A 20,131-nucleotide genomic window follows, 5' to 3' on the forward strand; every position below is an offset into this window, starting at 1 on the left:
TGACTTACCGGGGTCACGGGGTGACGTTTGAGTCATTCATGGCATTTTTCCTTCAGGCCTGATGGAATAGGAACCGTAACAGTAGACGAGAAGGAACGTTTTGAAGAAATCAAGGAAAGGCTCCGTTTACTCCTGGAGAATCAAATCACACATTTTAGGTAAAGACGAGCTGCCAGCTTAGAGCGAAGGAGGGTGCATTTCCTCCAGTTTCTGTCCCACAGACACGGCATCTTAAAAACTAAATTTCCAAGGCAGCAACTTCTTATCTTTCTGCAAAAGCCGTATACACGGTGTCAAACAACCGAGCGTGTTGTGGATGCTGCAGAAGACACAAATGTGTTTGCAGCTGAGTAGCAGAAGTTGCACTCCTTTGAGGGATTTCAGCATGTCTTGCCCACGTAGGCCTCAGACATGGTGAGGACTCAGACTAGACCAATGATTTTAATGCAGTACTGAAATACCCTGCATCTTATTTCTTGCCCTTTCCCATCCGTCCCCTTCTGCTTAATAGTGATCTTTCCCCATCTCCCCCAAATGTAAAGACAGACAGTTATTGTTTTTCTTGCCCCCAGGGATGGTATAATTATGGGAACAACAGATACCACCCGCCTTTATAGGTGATAAGATCCCCTCTGACAAAGGGGCCTTTTCGTGCAGTGGTCATCCCCAATTCTCCAGATGAGGGCTGACATAAAGCTCCATAAAAATCAAATGCCACTTTCAAAAACAAAGTAGTCAGTTCAAGCAATTAGTTATGGCCCGAGATTATGATGGGATCAGTAGTTTCCCAGCTTGAAGTCACTTATCCCATCCTTTTCTGGGAGCCCCTTTTCCCTTTTATTACAATGAAATGGTATTTAACCCCTTCCTGGTAGAGCTAGACACTCTCCCTCCCAGTTGACAGCCAAATCTAATGAGCTGGAAGACTACCTACTCCTACCAGTCACCCATCATTTCATTTTCCCGCTGACGGGAGCCTCGGGCTCCATCCTTCAGACCGCAGATTGGGGCGCACAGACTGTTTCTGAGAGTTTTTCTACCAAAGAGTGAGGGACCTAATCTGATTCAAGCACCAGGCCCTGAGGCAAGGAGCGAAGGGTCTCACTCTGTCGAGCAGGAGCAGAGGGCCCACCTGTCCCATTTCAGAGAGCATCGTTCTTATTGTCACCGTTCAGCTTACTGGCACGTCTGAGCCAGCAAGCCGCGAGCACCCAACTAATCTTTAAAATCGTATGTTTTTCTAGGTATTGCTTTCCGTTTGGCCGACCAGAAGGTGCATTAAAAGCTACCCTCTCGCTACTGGAAAGGGTAAGCATAAGAATAACAAAGCTATTTTAAAATCCTGTAGGCATACACAGTCCCCCATGCAGGAGAGTTTCCGTGGCCGTAAGGTATGTGCACACGTATGCACAGGTCGGACTAGGTAATGCTGCATTATTAATTATGTCCTGTGAATGCTCAAATTGGTTGATGTTGCAATTATATGAGCGAGTGCAGCTGATGGAGAATTTTGAATGCTATGAACCTAATTTTCCCTTTCACGAAACCAGTTTTTTTTCCTTTGGAGATGATAGTCTGTGGAATCGGGGTCACGCCGGTCTAATACCGGTGTAACGAGGTAGTCAGTCTTTTTAAGCCTTATGTTAAATGGTTCCAAAAAAGCTTCCCATCTGCAATAAAGCACTTGGACTGCATCCTCTGTGGGGCCGAAATCGGCCGTTTCTGGACCCAAAAGCCAGAGTTCCTACCATCTGAACCACAAGATCGAGCCCTGTAGTCAGGGACCAGCAGCCAGGCTGCGTGAGCAGTGGAAATGCATGAATTTGTTGAGCGTACAAAAAATCCACAGTGATCAATTATGTGAATGCCTGATGCCACAACAAATCAGTTTTTCTTATGTCAAGGTCCTTATGAAAGACATAGTTACTCCAGTTCCTCAAGAGGAGGTAAAAACAGTCATCCGTAGATGCTTGGAGCAGGCAGCTTTAGTCAACTATACTCGACTATCAGAGTATGCCAAAATTGAAGGTAAGGCAATTTCTTTGTGACATTACAATTTTGCAATGTTTCTAGGTGGGGACTATGGCTGGCAGCTGTTTAAAAAAAAAAAAAAAAAATTAAATACTTTTTTTCACTTGAACAGAAAACAGAATTGGCTCTGGAGCGTTCTTGCAGTGTTGATTTGTTTAAAAGCAATGGAGAGTAGAGGTTGGGTAAAATATTTCTTTTTCTGGGGGAAAAAGAGATGAAACAGTTAACAGACTCCCAGCTTCATTTGATTGTTAGTGCATTTGGCCAGTGGTACAGCATTCATACGCGTGTCATCATTTTAAAAAACAAATTAAGAAATACATGGGATGTCATCTTCATAGCTGGAAAGTAAAATGCAACTAATTGCTTGTGACATTGGAGTGCAGGGAACAATCGAATATAAGAATCAAAAACAAACCAAAAAAAAGCTTTATCTCTGCTTATTGGGTTGTAGCAAACTTAAAATGTCTTTTGCTGGATAGTGTTTCATTGCCTTTCCTTTGTGCCTAGTGGAAGTCATTGATCGTTGGTCCCATACTTGCATCAGATTTCATTCTTGTCACTCTAAATCCAACGTCGCTGATATTACTGACCTTTTAAGTTATGGGGGAGTAATAACTGGTGACCAGAGACACATGTAGCCATCAAAAAGACATTTTAAAACTTGCCAGAGGATATCTTGTTTGTTGGAGCACTATCATTCAATAGATGATTACATGTTAATCACTTTTCATTGTTACCTTGTTGGCTGCTATTCAACAATCTGAAATTCCTGAACAACTTCTCCTGTGCCGATAACTGGGAACTCTGCTCAAAATGAAGTGTATGTTCTGCGGTTGTGTTGTGTGAGATTTAAGAGCTAGATCCATGTTGTATGTCTCTCAGATATTACAGAAAGTGAAGAAATCCCTGTATGATTTGCTCCTGGTTCTTGCTTATATGAGGAACTGGGTTATAACACATCAAATTGTCCAGGTGCTGTACATGACATGTCCTCTCTTTTTCTATTTTTTTTTCTGTCTGACGATGCAAATTGTGTACCAGTGGTAATGAATTCGTTGATATGCATCCAGTGAGAAACACTTAAGAATTGGGCACTAAAAGGATGTTTATCAACTCTTGACTTGGTAATGAGTGACAAAAATAGAGAAGGAATGGAGGTTTAATAAGCACTGTATTATCAGGCAATTTATCGAAGCACTCAACTTCACAGGATATTTTAATTGGTGTTTTCTGTAAAATGCAATGTTTAAATATACTTGACAAGGACGGAGAAGGACTCGGAGTGAAAACAACTTTTGTTTTGATGGCTGCTGCTACCAAATGCTGGCTTCCCTAGGTCTCTGTGCAAATATCCCTAACCCGTTGGTAAGATTTGCTCTCTTCTTTCAGATAAATCTATGCAAAAAACAAACTTTATGATCTGTAAGTAAAAATGCATTCATTTCCAAAGTAGAACAGTTAGTGTGTACTTTCCTTTTGTGCCTCAATTCTTCTTGGTTGTGTTAATTATCTGCCCTCTTTTTTGCACTGTGACTTTTAGGTCTGGGAATACTTTGAAGCAACAAACTTTTTTTTTCCAGCTACCTTTTCAGAGAAATTCTTCATTCCACACTACTTGCTCTCTTCTGCTTCTCTCCTCCCTTATTTGTGATTGGCCACAGCCACTTTTCTATGTTGCCACTATAAAAGTGGCTGTGACACCAATTTCAAAGCATGCTGGGATTGTTACTCCAAACAACCCAACATCCGCCAGCTGCATGCATCAGGTTTTCTTTCATGAGCATAGTCCACGACAAGGTACAAACCAGTTCGCTTCCAAAAGAGTTGCCTCCATGAGATGCCTTTATCTACACAGCATGCGATTTTGAGCCCAAAACGGTTTAAACTTGGCCATCCGAGCATTTCAGAAATTCCTGGCGGCGCATGAGGAAATATTAGCAGCAGAACTGCTTGAGGCTATGTTTATGAAGAAATACCTGCAAAAGCCTTAGATACTGAAGGCCAAAACCCTTAGTATCTCGGAGCCTTAACTCAATGGAACTCTACTTCCTTCTATTCATGACGTTTGGATCATTATATTCTTGCAAACAATCCAGAATAAACCTCTACAATCATGGTCACAACCTCTTCTGTGACTCATGGGCATGCTGAATGGTTAATCCAATAGATCTCCAATTTTAAAGCTCTCCTTTTTTTTTTTTTTTTTTCCTTTTATCCTGTGTGTACCCCAAAATACTCTACAGCTATTTTCCTCTGAAGCTAATATAAAGTTTTCCTCTGACCTATAACCTCTTTACCTCTGACCTAAGCCTCTTGCATGCCCAAATCCTCTTTTATAGGGAAAAAGAGAGAAATGTATGAGCATCCTGTCTTCTGCTTGGCCTCTCAAGTGATGGATTTAACCATTCGTGAGTACCTACCACCCTCCTCTCCATGCTGTCTTCACTCTTTCTGTTTTCATTACTCCAAGAAAATCCAGATCCAAACCAACTCACTTTCCTTGCTTCAAGTCTTTTAGCATTGGCTTGTCTGTTGCTTCTGTCTGTGAAACCCAGTGTGAGAAGTCCAGTCACTTTTTATCAGCCTAAAACAGGTTAGACAATTAAGCCATTTGTTTGTGATGAACTCCGATTGTCTGTAAGTTTTTTCAGTTTATTCTTTATGTCTGTGACCTGAATGCATTTTTACTTTGCTTCTGTGTAACCCCAATTTGTAAAGTGCTTGTCACTGGTACACAATCAAAAGGTAGCAGCTACACTGGGAAACAATGAGCTAGAGGTCAGATAAAGGACATTTGGAAAAAGGCATCCCTTTTCCGGTGTATACGATCTTGAAACGCTCCTGTATATAAGATCATATAAAGCTGTCCTTTCTCTGTACATCAGATCTTACATGTCTTCCGTCTGTTCTCTCTCAAGCAGAAATGCTTTTATTTGTTCTCTCTCTAGATTTTTTTATTTATTCTTTTACACCAAGCTCTGGCTGGGACATGCAAACTTAGCGGTCGCATGTTCCCAGAGCTTAGCTCACTGAGTTCACTAATTTTCTATCCGTGCAGCATTTTCTTTCACCCCTGTGAAAGGAGCCGTTTGGGTGATGCCATGCTTCTGGGTGGTGGGAGTGAAGAGGGCAACTTTTTTTTTTCCTTTTCAAATGTCATATATCACACATAACTGCGGGGCATTTTGGTCCACTTGCTCATTAATCCTGCATATCTGTTCTTGTTTCTCTCTTTTCTCTCCTTGTCGCTCTCTCTCTTTCATATAGAGAATCAAAAGGATGCAGGTGAACAATTGTATATGCATTATAAATTGCTAGGACTGTTGAGTTTTATATATATATACATATATATATATCTTTGTTTTCTTTCATAGCTCCTTAAGATATGTACTCCTATAGACTGAAAACGGAGTTGCCATAATACTTAAGGAGTTAATTTGTGCTGTCTCGACATACATAATCTCTTTTACGCGTGCCTTAGGGTATAGTATAGAGCAGAGCTCGTTTATAGTGAAAGGACACCCTGACGAGGAGACAGGTTTTCAGCGAATAGACATCTATCCCGATAGAAGAAAAAGTTTCCTGTTTTCCAAAGGAACTAAAACTACTTTTTGATGCAGAAAAGTCCGAACGATTTGGCCTGCCATTTGAACACTGAATGAGCACATTTATGACTCAACTAACTTTCATTTTTGTTTTTCACATCTTCTGTTTGATGCCCTACTGGGAAGAATGGTTTTTTGTTAATGTGTACCTAACAACACCCAGTCAGACAAAAGTTGTGTTTGTCTTTTGTTCGTAACCTGTGGCGACTCGTAACGAAGCCGGGGCAGGGCTCAGACCTTCCCGCTGCAATTCTTTCCAGTAGTGCTCCTGGACGGGTGTCACTTTTTTCATGACTCTTACATATCAGGGTTAATGGTTTGACAGTTCTTGACATATCAACCATTAGTTTCTTTTTCCGAAATAGTTTTGATGGTTGTTTCCTCCCCTCCACAAAGGATAAACTTGATTTCAGAACCATTTCCAGAAAAGAAATTAGTTTAGAAAGAGATGCAAAGTCTTAGGCCAGCTCCTGTTTTGGTTTCCACGGGTGCAGCTTTCATGGACAGCCAGATCTAGCCCGGCACCTTGTTTCGTCGCTGTGGTGTTAATGGCGGGTCCTAATAAGAAAGCAACATCCCTTACAAAATGTACAGGTTTTGCTCTTTGCCCAAATATAGGCACAAAAACAAAAGAAATCATGTCATATGTGTGGGCCCATTCATCCCCAATAATTACCTTAGATCCCAGCGTGTCAGTACAATTAAGGACATGGAGCATCACTGGTTTTCAGGCCAGAGGCAGATATGCTGCCTATTTTGTATTTGGGAAATAAGGGCTACCTTTCAAAGGGGCCTATTCAGTTGAGAATAAAACCAGCTTCTGTGTCTCTTGAAACCAGTGAAAGACCACAAAAACCCTAATCCTACTGGCCTTGCTCCCTTAAACCACCCTTTGTTTGTGCTGGTTTCTTTAAGGGAGCTTTGGCTTGTCAGGTACGCAGGATTTGGTCTTAAAATCAAGGAGTGAAGCATTGGCTTGCTTTTCCTCAAGTCGAATGTAAAATGTGACTGCTCTCAATTGTATTGCAACCGCAGAGAGACTAAAAATACGACGCTGAAAACAAGACACCCACAGATATCTCCCCATCTAATTCCCCATCTTTCCTGAAGAGCTCTTAGCTTCTTGCGGGCTCTTAAAAACATGGTTTTTAAATAGAACATTCAACAGATAAATATGCTAAAACAATTAAAAATGAATAATCTGTGGTTATTAATCAAGCAAAAATTGCTAGCACTTGGATGAAGGCATACAAACCCCTAAAATAGGGGTTGTGCTCTGTCTCCTTATGGAAACTGGGAATCCACTGTTCCTTTAGGAAAGAATGACTTCTGGGGAGCAGCGCCCTGTCTGGCCAGGGTGTGTGAAATGCAATGCATTGTCATCCAGAAATGCCGCGGGTGTGACAGTCTGGGTCTCATTTACACTGAGACTATGAAAAGGGTTCAGTCTTCACCAAAGGTCTGTTGTCTTCGGTGCACGGCTCCTTGGGGAAGCAGAGTGCAAAGAAAGGGGGCAAGTGGTGGGTGGCGATAGCAACTATCAGTGACTGGAAAAGAAGAGACCAAGGACGTAAATGATGTCTTTACGTTTAAGCTTCTGAATATAGCAGCTTCACCAGCAAGCAGAAACCAGCTCAGGGGCTACCTGGTCTGCTGCGGTGTAAGCGTTTCTACTCTTCCCTTCACCCCCCTCCTAAAGCACGACAGGGTTCAGCCTTTGCCAGAGTCCCCAAACCCTCCTCGGGCGAGCAGATACCTATCTGTGCTCACGCTGCAGAGATGCATGCACCATCCCCGTCCGACCTAGCTCTTTCCCGTGGTATTAATAACAGCCCCTACAATGATCCCCTGGGCCATGATCATAGCAGCAGCAATGGTAACTCATCCCCTCTGGTCTCCTGCTGCTCAGCTGAAACCCCAGGCATGCCTTGCTGGGGTGGGATGGGCAATCGTTGCATGGAGCATCCCTGTCACGCCTCGTCCCCTACCGCGGGCAGCAGGATGCAGTCCCTGCACTCAGCCTGCCCCATCTCAGGGCAGGGAAAAGCATCCAGTTGCTTGACTGTATTTGGGAGAGCAGATCTGCTTTGAGAGAGGCATCTTGGCATTGAAGGAAAATGGGTAGGGGGGTCTCACTGCCCCATCGTCCAGACCTAGAACTTCCTAGACCTTAAATGCTGGCGGCTGCAAGCGAGAGAGGGATGGTGGAAAAAACCCTGGTCAGACCCAGCCCATGGGATGTGCAGAGCCCATTCTCCACCCCCCATGTTTTACATGCCAGTGTGAACCGGGTGAATTAAGTGTATTGTTTTCAACGTGTGTTAAATGAATTCAGGTCAAGTTTAAGCAGCCTGGGTTCACTGGCCAGTGTTGTAGGGAGCTCAGACTTCATGAAATCTGCAGCTTGGTTTCAGTTTGTGAATCCATTGGGAATTCATAAAATTAAAAATAAATAAATAAATAAATAATTCAACTAAATGGGAAGAGGAAATAAAGGCAAGGGGGTTGCAGTCTGCAGGCTGGTAGTGAGCACACAAAAAGAGGCTGAATTCTTGAAATAATTTCTTGCTCACTCCTCTGTAACTCTCACTCCCTTTTGCATGTTTGCTTCAGCCTCATGATGTCCTGCTACCCAATTCCTTTTATTAATTGAAGCAGTATTCAGCTGTTTTTAACTAACAACCCATAACTTGGCCCTCTGGAGCTCACCTCACCTATACGTTGTCATTGATAAGAGTTATTTAGACGGGACAATTCCCAAGGATTGACGATTCCTGAGGTGGTCATCTTCTCCCCACACCATTTTGCTGTTACATATTTATTCCAGTGCCTCTTTAATGCAAAATGCATGAGCAGTCTGTGGGCCTCAGACCTAGTCCCAGGACCACCCGTTGCAGGGGGAGTGCTCTAACCACTAGGTTAACATGCAAAAGACCACCTCTCCCTGCTCTTCCGGCCATGTTTTTTAATGTAAGTGGGTCCAAACAATGGGCTTTATGCTTGTTGTTTCTGGCATGTTGTGAGTCTGCCAGTGCATACCACCCTGGGCTCTCCAGGGGATTTGGGTACACAGCGGTACCTAGTTGCTAGTCCCAACCAGTCTTAGACATGAGACAGGGAGAGGGACCAGCTCTAGAGGGACCAGTCCAGGGTAGACACGATGATGAGATTTCTTCCAGAGCTCCAAAAGATAAGAGAAACAGCTAAAGTCGAAGCCTGTTCCCTGTTTCCCCCAAACGGTGGTGAAGACTACAGTTTTCAGGTTCATTCAGGCTCTGAATAAGAGGCCAGGACTTGGCTCTTAACAATCAAAGTGACCAGAAGCATTAACCGCTGGTTGACTCGGTGGGCAGTTTGGCCTCATTGTCATAAACCTGCCTTGTACATGGCCCAAAATCACTCCCAAATTGGTTGTGATTTGGCCTGGATTATTTTTTTTCCCAGGAGAAGGCTGCAGTGGGACATACTGGGTAGCGTTGCATTATATTTGGTGGAGCTGACTGAACCCACGCAGACCCTAGGGGTAGATGGATAGAGGCCGAATTGAGACCGTGGCTGTCCACCGTCCAACAAAAGTCCTTCAAGCCGCCTTGTGTGTGTGTCTGAACAGCGGCAGGGTACGGCCTGTGGCTGTATTAGCCAGCTTTCCTCTCTTTTCTCCTGTCCTTCCGCTTTAACCGGTGCCTTCCCCACAAAAATAGAAAACAAGTGAGGTTGCACAAGGAGTCAGCAAAGTCTGAAATGCGTTTCTCCTCTGGGTCACTGCAGTGTCTGCATCTGTAGCAATAATAGAGAACAGTGGAGATGACTAGCTGCAAAATCTGTCAGCTTCCCGCAGGGCTTGCCGAGCTGCATGCTTCTCCTGGATGTGATGTTTCCCTTGGCCTCGGTACCATTTTTGAGGAATCGTCTCTCTTTGACACACCGGTCACATGAGAGTGCCCTGTTTGGGAACCTAATAGATGAAGTTGTTTAGGGAGGTGTTGCATTAATGTCTAGGACCCAAAGTCCAGTAATCTCCTGTCAGAACCACTTCCTTTCCCCAGAGATTGATGCAAACTGCCCTTGGCAGTGCTGTGCTGTGCACCGTTGCACATGGGCTGAGCCAAAGTGCGTGCCCATATTCTTGTTCACCATATGAATCAGGAAGGACTTCTTGAGCCGTGTTCCCTAAACACGTGTCACTTGATGCTGTGATGATATAAGGGATGGTTCTGGGGAGAGGACCCCTCTGCTAGCTGACAAATAATGACCAGGCCATTTCTGGAAATGAATGAATAGATTTGTTTAAACTTTTAGAAGCAAAAAAAAGAAGAAAAAAAACAGCCCGGTATTTTTTAAACCTAGATTCTGTCTTATTGACTCTGTTCAGCTGTGCAATGATTTAATGTGTGTATGTGTGTGTGTCTGTACATTGAGAGATGCATCCAACTTTTACTCTTTAGCGAGTGTTTGCTAGGGTATTGTTACTATGCTCTGATCATTTCCATAATACTACAAGAATCCCAAAAAAGAAAAATGAGAAACCCACTTTGTATGAACCAGAAGCCAAACTCTTCTTCCCCTAGAAAACACAAGCAAAAATGGGAAGGACTTTTGGCAATAGACTGTCCAGATAAATATGCCAGATTCCTTGCAAACACAGTTATTAGAACTAGTCACGCTGCTGTACTCAGGCGATTAAAAGCTGCTCTTAAATGTTGATAAGGACTATAGTATCAGCACAGTCGCTATATGTGATCGGTGGTATATGTGTGCGTGTTGAGAAGGAAAGGCTATTTTCTTAGATTTTCTGCTTTGCTGATATTGTAAACTATATGACAGATGGGTCAAGTCCTGATTGCCGCATTCTAACATTTGGAATAGCAAGTAACATATTTGATAGAGCTGGCAAGTTCTTATATATGATTCAACCCAGAATATAAAAGCCACTAGAATTCCAAGTCAAAAATAATTAAATGAGCTGGAAACAATCAGGAACCACACATTTTTAAGTGACAGATTTTTTTACATGTTTAAATTGCACAAAGAATGCAAGAATATCTTATAGCTCCCTTTCACCAACAGTGGTGTTTAAGTCTAAAATCTGTAACTGGTATTTGCAAAGCAATTAATTCCTGTGTTGTTATGTTAGTATTAAATCTGCAAGCAGGCATGGGGACCCTAGCTTTAGTTAGCAGTTCTTTCCTTTGGGGCGGGGGGGGGACTCGAGCAATGATAGTATATCACATTCCTCCAACACAAGAGTTAACTAAATGATTATACTAAACTCTTCCTTTAGCACTTGACTACATGAAATACAATTAGCATCCACTTTGAATTTTAAGTGTTCTGGTTGCAAAGTGCAGTACATTAGGATCTGCAGACTTCCCAAATATTTGTTGTTAAATGGTGTCATAATTGTGTAATCCTTTAAGTCCCAATAAGCCAAAAACAGCAGCTTATTCCATTGGTATTTTATCATTTCTGCTTATGTTTCTTTCAAAGTTTCCATCTTTGTGTCACTGTGTGTGAAGTCACGTGTCTCTTTACTTTTGGTGTCTCTCTCCATCACTTGCAAACAGCTCGTCCATCCAAGCCTAAGCCACCGGCTGGGCCACCACCCTCCACTCAAATGCAGCCTAACATGATAAATCAGATGCGCAAAGGCATGCCTAGACAAACACCAAGTACTGTAATAGTCTTCCTTTCTTCCATTTAACAGTGTTCTAGCTTAGCAGTTTCTCGCTACTCTAGTTTAGCTTAATATTAGAAAGCTATTTCTAACGCGAGGCTTTTGCAACTATCTGTAGGCTTTTAGAAATTTAGAGATAGCATTTATTTCAAAATGTCCACATTTTTTTTGTCTAGCAATGTCTGACATATGCAACATTTTCAAATATCAACGTCAGCACAAAATAACATTGTTGTTGCATAACATTTTGCATGATAACTATAAATATGTATGAGCTTTAAACGATGGTGTATGAAATGTTTGATAAGTATATCGTATACGTTTCATTTAACTGTCAGTGCTCCAGCTATTTTAACAGAATATTCTGATGTATAGTAACTTACCCAGGGAAATATTTAAAATAAGAAAAAAAAAATTAAGATTGACATCTGCTGGCTGCCAAAGTTGTATAAGCATCAATATTTTCTTTAAAGACAGCATCTCCGAGCAGTTGTTCTTATTAACACTTTTGTCTTTTAGTTGTGTTGGAGAGCAGATCACTGCCACGAGTGAGTGCAGGCCTCATCCTGCTCCCCTTGAAAGCAATGGCAACACTCCCAGTCACGTCTGTGACGTAAAATCGGGGGCAACATGTTCTGGAAAGTTTTTAGCAGCCTGTTGTTGCACAAAAGAAAGAAGAGGCAGTTCTCAGCTTCTGCTGAGGAGCTTGAGTGGATGCTTGAAAGAAAGTGGAGTTAATAACTGGCCCTCTGTTTGGTATTCACTTAAGACAAATTTTGAAAGAGAAGGCAGGAGGATGTGGGGTGGGGCGCGGGACAGTGCCCATATTGATGGGCCAAACCAGCAAAACATTTACTGCAGTTGCACGAGCGCTTCAGCGTGTCAATAGAAGCAAAGGGATTAAGCGCCTGCAGCTCCCCAGATCCTCTTGGATACAGAGATACTCAACACTGCCAAAAAACAGGCCGCAGACCCGTGCCCAGGTGCCTAGACGTGGACGTAGTACCCTGAGTTCCAGCTACCGATGTTGAAAATCTCAGCCACGACTTATCAGAAAGCTCAGCAACTTTCAGGATGTAATCAAAGACCGGTCTAATAGGGAAGATTTCGCGAGGGCGGTGAAAACTTGACCCTATTGAAGCAATGTCACAACTGCCATTGCTTTCAACGGGGCTGGGGTTTCACTCATCGTTGTTTGTAGAGTCTGATTCAACATAGCCTTTGAGTATGTGCTTAGTTTTAAGCCCAAGCTCAATCAAAGAAGTGGGGCTGAAGCACGAGCTAACCGCTCAATCTGTAGTCAGGGTTAAATTTTCAATAGGGCCTGAAGATGCCAGGTGCCCAGCTGCTATTGAATTTCAATGGAAGTTAACCTACCTGCTGGCTCGGGACAGACTTACTTGTCTTCCAGCTCTGCGAAGCCATGTCAGTAACCCTCATTTTTAACATTTGCTTAAGTTTTAAATCCTTTTCCTTCAGTTACCCTGGTGGGCACTGACAAAGCGTGCATGGGTGGCACTTTTCCCTCGGTTTCTCCAGAGCCGTGCTCAAATCCAGTATCATTTTGCCTTATAGCTTAGACCCCTGAGCTGCTCCTCCGGGCTGCGGCAGTCCGGAAGGGCGACCCGAGAGGGTTGGTTTTTAAGGACCCATGTCACCGTTGCACTTGGCCAGCTCCCGGCATCTTTCAGCCCATATCAGAATCCTATTTAAAGCATGCCATTCTTCCTATATTTATTTATGTGCTTTCTAATGAAATAAACCATCTGTGCCAATTTATTACTCTATATAGCTTTTAAAATATGGATGCATAACAGTAGTGCAAGATACCCTGATTCATTTATCTTTTTTTTTTTGTATTCTGTTTGGAAAGCTTAGTGAAAGCTGCAAGGTAGGATGAAATAACTCCCCGTTTTCTTCACTTGCCTGCAGTATTTCAACTCTTCCGCAGGGCAGGAGAGAATTATGCTTTTAAGTCATGTCTGTTTTCCCATAAAATCATGCTTATAAATACATGGACAGATTTGTTATTCTGTCGTTTCTGGTTCACTCCAACACAACTCCCTTACTTTCAATGGTCTTACATCCTCAAGTAGCACAGTGATACATCGGGCTCCAAATTTTAATTTTATAGAGTGCAACTCCCCACTTCAATGGTTTCTACCAAGTTGACTTCTTTTTAATGCCAGCCATCCTCCTGTATATCTCTGAAATGAATAAAATCTTTCCAACCAGTAAAACCTTAAAGTGCATCCCTGCATCACATTGGCATTAATGCCTCCCTGTTACATTCAACAACTTATTTTAAAAGATGCCTTCAAACAGAGCTTGGGCAATGACATGTATCCACCTAATAACTAATAGCACAGTCTAAACAGAGGCATGGATAGTGCCGTATAATAATAAGTAGATGCTGTCTCTAGGGAATTTAACGCGCACAATTTAATGAACGAATGAAGCGTTACCATTGCAAATGGAAAGTAAAACAATTTGTACAGTGTTTTGAAAATTTGGAGCTGGACCACTGCGTTTTCAGAGTATAATAACGAATGTGGCTTTATGGTTTGCTCGGTACTAATGACTAGCATTTAACACTTGCATGAAAAGACTTTTAAAGTTACTAAATATGACGGGATTTTATTAACCACTAAATCTGTTGGCCGTACGGCTAGCCTATCCGCCTGCACTCCATTTTAACTCAAGTTCTTGTACTACAGAAAATGTAGGCCGGTTAGTCACACCTGCCAAAAAGCTAGAAGACACAATCCGTCTGGCAGAGCTGGTAATTGAAGTCCTGCAGCAGAACGAAGAACACCATGCAGAGGTGAGCACCGTGCTCTGCGTTGTTACGTTCCCATAGTCTGAGCAGGAGCTGGTTGGTTTTAATAGCCGGGTCCGTTCCCGTCGCGGTTGCTGAACAAGGTGCTTTCTATCACTGTTCAAGCTGTGCGGCCGGATTCAAGGACAGTGTTCGAATGTAATTAAAGGGGAATAAAACCAACTGTTTGGAGAGGGCTTTTTCAAGCCAAAGTGGGCTGGATTCTGCTTTCACTTACAGCGACGTGCATTCTTCCACGAGTGTCGGTGACAGCCAAGCGTGGCTCAATGTATTGATCGCCAGAATAATCGCACCCTAACACCTGTGCACTTTTGAGAAGGGCCACGTGTTTCAAAGCCTTAGGGTTGTACATCCAGCCGTCACCACTTGAGTCTGTTTTCGGCAGGCAGTTGCCGAAGCAGCATTCGGTTTTTTGCCCTTCGTGGCTGTGGCCGAGAAAGCCATCATAAATGTCCAGAACGCTTTTTCTTGGGTTTGTTTCTTCATTTTAAAATAGTTTTTAATGTGTTTTGCTTTTTTACTTGGCGTTGCTAGACACGGTAATGTTTTAAAAGGCTGTTTTCACGCTGGCTTTTCTGTCGGCCGCCCCTCGCTCAGCTTGTTCGGGTTTTCTCCGTTGATATTTGCTGAGGCTGCAGTGACTCCTTCGGCGTTCCCGATCGGATAGGCTGCCCAACACTTCCCAAAGTGAACATGGCTCTGCCCTTCAAAACGTGCTCGCAGGGAGACGCTAGTTGCAGTAGCACTTTTAAACAGGGGAAATCCCTATATCACAAAAGCCCGTGTATGCGAGGACCTCAGGAGCAGAAGGCTTGACCCTGTCAAGAGTTAAGCTCATGCGCGCACCCACGGATGTGGTCCCACTGACATGATCTGGATCTCAGTGGAGCTACTCAAGCGAGCGCAGTTGCTTACAGGCACGCGAGTGTTTAGGATCAGCAGTCAGCTCTTCCCAAGTCCAATTCACTGTGATAATTTTTTTTTTTAAGTTGATCATTTTAAAATTAAGATTTACCACTTAAGTGTTTATAACTTGTTACATTCATTCACTCTTTTCTCTTTTCCTTCCCATTTATATATATATACATATATATATATATATATATATATATATACACATATTTATATATTGCATTGAATACATTTGATAAGTAATTTCACAATCACCTAAAACCATTCCACTGTATATTAAATTTACAGTACAATTTAACTTATTTCTAATACACGACAATCCAGAAGTCCCAACTAACTCCTGATTGCATATTTAAATTTCCTCCCTGTTTTTCTACTGTTCATTCAATCTTGGATGATCCTGGCAGGGGAAAGAGGTATGTGACTAAACTGAATGAAATGAGTCACTTCCTGTCATATTTCGTGCATGCCCTCTTAGTGCCATGTTTCCTAATGGGATTTTACCTGGGTGATCCTTGCTTTGTAACTTTAATCCAAGGAATGTAACAGCAACTCCACGTGGACTGCTTGTGGAATTGGTAGCCCAACACGGCAGGGGAAATGCGGGATACGTATCCAGTCCATGCATGTAGCAATGGGTCTATTTTACAAGCGCTGCAGTTACATCCCAACACAACCCTACCTGCCTGGAATCTTTCCTCAGCCTGTTGTAAAACCTATGTTGTTTTGTATTTTCCTGATCTCTAGTACGCCATGGAGTAGACTGTATAATAAACGACTGAGTAGAAGGATGCTAGTCTTCCTCTAACTTTGTCTGTATGTGTATTGTGCTGGATATACAGTATTTATATATAGAGAGAGACGATAGCCCGGAGAAGAGAGAAATAATCTTTATTTTCACAGAGTTGAGATGCTCCCTGTGTAAATCAGAACGCTGCAAAGATGTCTATGAAATGAGGTAGGGCCGCCTAAGGGGAACGCATATTTTATTGCATTCATCACCTTCATCACCTTCATGTGATGCATTGTTTTTAAAATCCAGGTTATTTTCATACTGGCAACTTCAGGGTGCAAGAGGGCCTAATATGGGCTTCTCTTCTCTTCTGCCCGCTACACTGAAAAGACCCTTAAAAGATTAGAAATAAAACACACGCTTTGTAGCTTGGGCATCAGAAGGGTTTTGTTAGTGAGAGCAGATTTGCACCTATTTTATTGCCAGGATCACGTTTTTCCTACGCCCCCATTTCAGGGGGGATCCGAAGGGTGACGTTTCATTTATCCTATTGCAGAAGTCCAACACCAAGTCCTTATACCGCTTGATTTATGCCTGCAGGGTATAAACGGGATGCTAGTGGCGCCTCTTCTGCACAGGTGTGAATTTCTCCCAAACAATAGGTTGCAAGTTGTTTAACCACGTGAGTTTTGTGGTGCATGCACAAACACAGCCCCACAATTTGCCTTGTGATCGTGCAGTATCTGGTTGGGCTATTATAGGAATTTTCCAAATGACTGCATTTTGTTCAAAGGAGGCAACTTCCAGGATGTTTTTTCTGGGAAGTAATTTGCCAAACATGTTACAAACGGTGACCTCTTAGAGTGTCAGCATCACTTCTTCACCATAAATATCTTCATGGTAGCATTTAGGGAGTGCTGGACTTTCTGCTTACTTCAAAGTAACTGAAGTCTACCCTTTTGAATTCAGGTAGGGTTTTAAAGGAGTTTTCTGTATACCTGCACTGGATAGATATGACCTGAATATCTCCTTTGGCTATCCCCAAAGAAAATGAAGTTGGATTTCTTATTGTGGAAAGGCTGCAACCATTACCATTTGCCTGTTAAGATGAGCCCATTCCACTGTTGTATGCACATACATGCAACACACATTCAAACCCCATCAAGTAAACCTAAACTGAAACCACCTTTACCATTTGGAACAAAAAGTTTAAAAAGAGTATTAGCATGGAGAAATCATTTGTTTTTATTATGCGAGAGGCAAGGATTTCTTAGGGTGATATCTTTTATTGGACCAGCTGCCTGGGTGCATAGAGTTAGACGAGCTTTCACATAGCCCAGACAAACATGCAGAAGAAACTTGCCTTCTATAATGGGTGTGCATATATAATATATAACAGCATGAGTCTTTGCCATTGTGTCATTTGTCTCATCAGGTGGCTCCAAACTGGATCATCTTTCACCTGGATGAGTCATGATAAATGCCATAAGACTTCATGCATTTTTAAACTTTGCCTTCTCTCTCTATGTATATGTATGTGTATATATATATATATATGTGTGTGTGTGTGTGTGCGCAACTCTATTGAAGACACACATATATATATGTGTACCCGTGTGTAAAATATGCAGTGATAGGTGTGTTTGTCTAGAAGGCAAACTTCATTTTCCTTCCATCATGTTGAAATCAAAGCAGGTAAGTAGATGGTAAATAAAATTAAACTTTACCATCTGGAAAAAAAAAATTGAGTAATGAACTGCTATTGTTCTTATTTCAAGAAATTACTGCCTTACTGCAATTGGGAGAGGGAATTCTCGTGAGTCAGAGGCTAATCCAGCAGAAATAAATGTGACTGTTTTTTACAAAGTTAATCGTATGCTTTGCCTGTTAATTTCTTTAAGGGGAAAAAAAACAAACCACAAACATTTTTTCTTTTTCATGGAAGCAGGTTTTTATTGCAGGACTCTGAAGTAATTATGTTGGGATTTGTTGGAGAATACATTCTTTCACTCCTGCCAAAAATGTTGATTTTTGCTCATCCTTCATATATAGAGTTACCAGCAGGATTCTTAGCTGCCAGATACACCCAGTAATAACTTGACAAGGAGACAGTGTGGCAGACTCTTAAGAAATGAAGGCCTGGCCAGAAGAAATGAGTCAGTGCAAGAACCAGCTCTTTCATCCTTGTTCAACAAAATAAATAAAAAATATATCTTTTAGAGGGATATTGTCAACTACCATAACTTTGATTTTTTTTTTCTCTATTTTAATTTTTTTTACACCTTTGGGAGGAAAAATTGAGCAGACATTGAAAGCAGAATGGGCTCCTGCCACCTTCCCTTCAGATGATCTGGCTGTTCAGAAAAAATAAAATCAGAACAATATACCCAACCCGTCCCATTGGCAAGATCACGTCGAAGCGGCATTTTCATGTTCTTCGTCTTGTGCTTCTTTTTTAATGTAGCCGCCCAATCGGGATGAGCCATTGAACGGCTGTGTGGAGCCACTTCACACCGGCAGCAGCTTTAAAAGAGCTTCTCAGCAAATGCCTTGCTAAAAGTCTAGGGCCAGCGTTAAATCTGACCCGGGTTGGCAGCTGGAGGAACTAGGGTGGCGTGAGCTGGCCGACAGCTCCAAGCACCGGTTTAAAGGAACCAGCGCGCTCCACACCCTTGCTCTCCGGCACCTGGATGTTCGACCGCGTCTCTGCCCGGGGCACCGAACGTGGTGGCTGCCCCTCCGGCAGCCCACCTGTGTCCAAGCGAGCAGCTTTTTGGGGAGGTGACGGCACAGTTGGATTTCTGTGCGTGTGCACATTTGTTTCCTGACTAAGCAGCAGCACACTTCGGTATCGTCCCTGGACCAAGTCAAGAGGCAGTGTAACTGCACCCTAAATCAGGACCCTCGCCAGCATTGCATAGCAGTGGCTGCATGAGGGCCCACTCCTCACCTCCCATCCCTTCCCGCTCGCTAGAGCAGGAGGGGAAGAAAACTGCTCTGCAAGGAACGCATTCCCTTAGGCCAGCGCACAGAGTTATAGGCCAGGGCAGGGTTGATATAGTGTTATTTATTTTAATATAATTACAGAGCACCTTCATGCCACACACACACATGCATACCACACCCCTGCCACACGGGTATCTCCTTTATGCATGCATACCTGGCAGCTGGGTATGAGGGAGATAGACCTGGAAAGGGATTGTGCCACAGCCGGACACACTGCTTTGGAGTGTGATTGTCTGTGTGACAAAGCAGCCCCCGTCCCTCTAATGGGAGTTGTCGTTAATTTTCTGCAACCTTCTCAAAAGGAGAAGTGAAGAGAAGTAGTGCTGCTCTCATTGATTGCCAAGCAAAATAAAGACGAAGTCCATTCTGCCTGATCATGTCTGCCAGTATCTTCTTTTCATCCTTTCAAGCGACCCAAGTATACCTTCCGGATTGCCAAGTTGTCTTTAAATTCTCGGTCATCTTTCTTCCATCTTTTGAGTCTGGTGCCTATGTTGTAGGTTTCCTTTGCTTGGGAAGTCCTGGATAGAGCTTGGTAGAGAAAGTCGTTAAATCTCAGAGTAGTTTCCTCTCACCCCCAAATTACTGCACACGGTCCTATTGACAACACTGCTCATTCTGCATGTTCCCAGCCAGAAATGATTACTAAACACGCATGCATGCATTTGAAACACATTCACATCTAAGCCATGTGTGATGTGAATGTCACTTCAGAAAACATGTACAGTGGACTTTAAGGACCCATGTGCATGAGAATGAGTTACTTCACTGATATTTTTTGGTTTTCACGTGTTATATGTAATACTCCAGCAAACAGAAAAATCCTGGTAAAATCCTGGCTTGATTTGGAGGCTTTTATCCTGATCTCCTGCCAGGTCTATGTAACAGCTCTAAAACTGATTTCATAGGAAGTGGCCCTAAATTATACTAATGTATTTAAATAGCTTTATATCTAACCCTGTCAAATGAAAGGTGCTGTCTTAATTGTTACTGGTGGTGCTTGGAATATTTCTAACTGAGATCCAGAGACATTTTAGGACAGACTCTGCAATCATAGGCTTCTAAGCATTTTCAAGATGAATGGTAATAGCAAGCCCAAATCAATTTTGAAAACTGTGGAAAAAAACAGCAGAAAACCCACAAACACAGTGAAGAAACTCCCAAATTCCTATACTTTAGAATAAGAGCTGGTAGACCTCTCTGGTAAATAGCATGATTAAAGATGGATTTAGTGAGTTATTGTAAACTGAACAGACACCCCTTCTTTGCTTTGGTTCAACTGCTTACTCTGCAGTGCAGTTCGGAAAAATATCCGCGACAAGGCATTC

General features: G+C 42.6%; 1 protein-coding gene across 6 annotated transcripts in view; it reads left to right on the forward strand.

The window, feature by feature from the left end:
- Nucleotides 1-20,131, forward strand: part of CADPS (calcium dependent secretion activator) — a 244,038-nt gene that overhangs the window by 165,883 nt on the left and 58,024 nt on the right. For all 6 annotated transcript variants that reach the window (XM_014518002.2, XM_025199035.1, XM_025199031.1 and 3 more), the window contains exons 14-17: nt 57-158; nt 1,245-1,308; nt 1,905-2,028; nt 14,031-14,137. In XM_014518002.2, coding sequence (XP_014373488.2) covers nt 57-158; nt 1,245-1,308; nt 1,905-2,028; nt 14,031-14,137 — 397 coding nt within the window. The remainder of the gene's footprint in view (nt 1-56; nt 159-1,244; nt 1,309-1,904; nt 2,029-14,030; nt 14,138-20,131) is intronic.

Source organism: Alligator sinensis, unplaced genomic scaffold (assembly GCF_000455745.1).
Source record: "Alligator sinensis unplaced genomic scaffold, ASM45574v1 scaffold469_1, whole genome shotgun sequence".
Taxonomy (NCBI): Eukaryota; Metazoa; Chordata; order Crocodylia; family Alligatoridae; genus Alligator; species Alligator sinensis.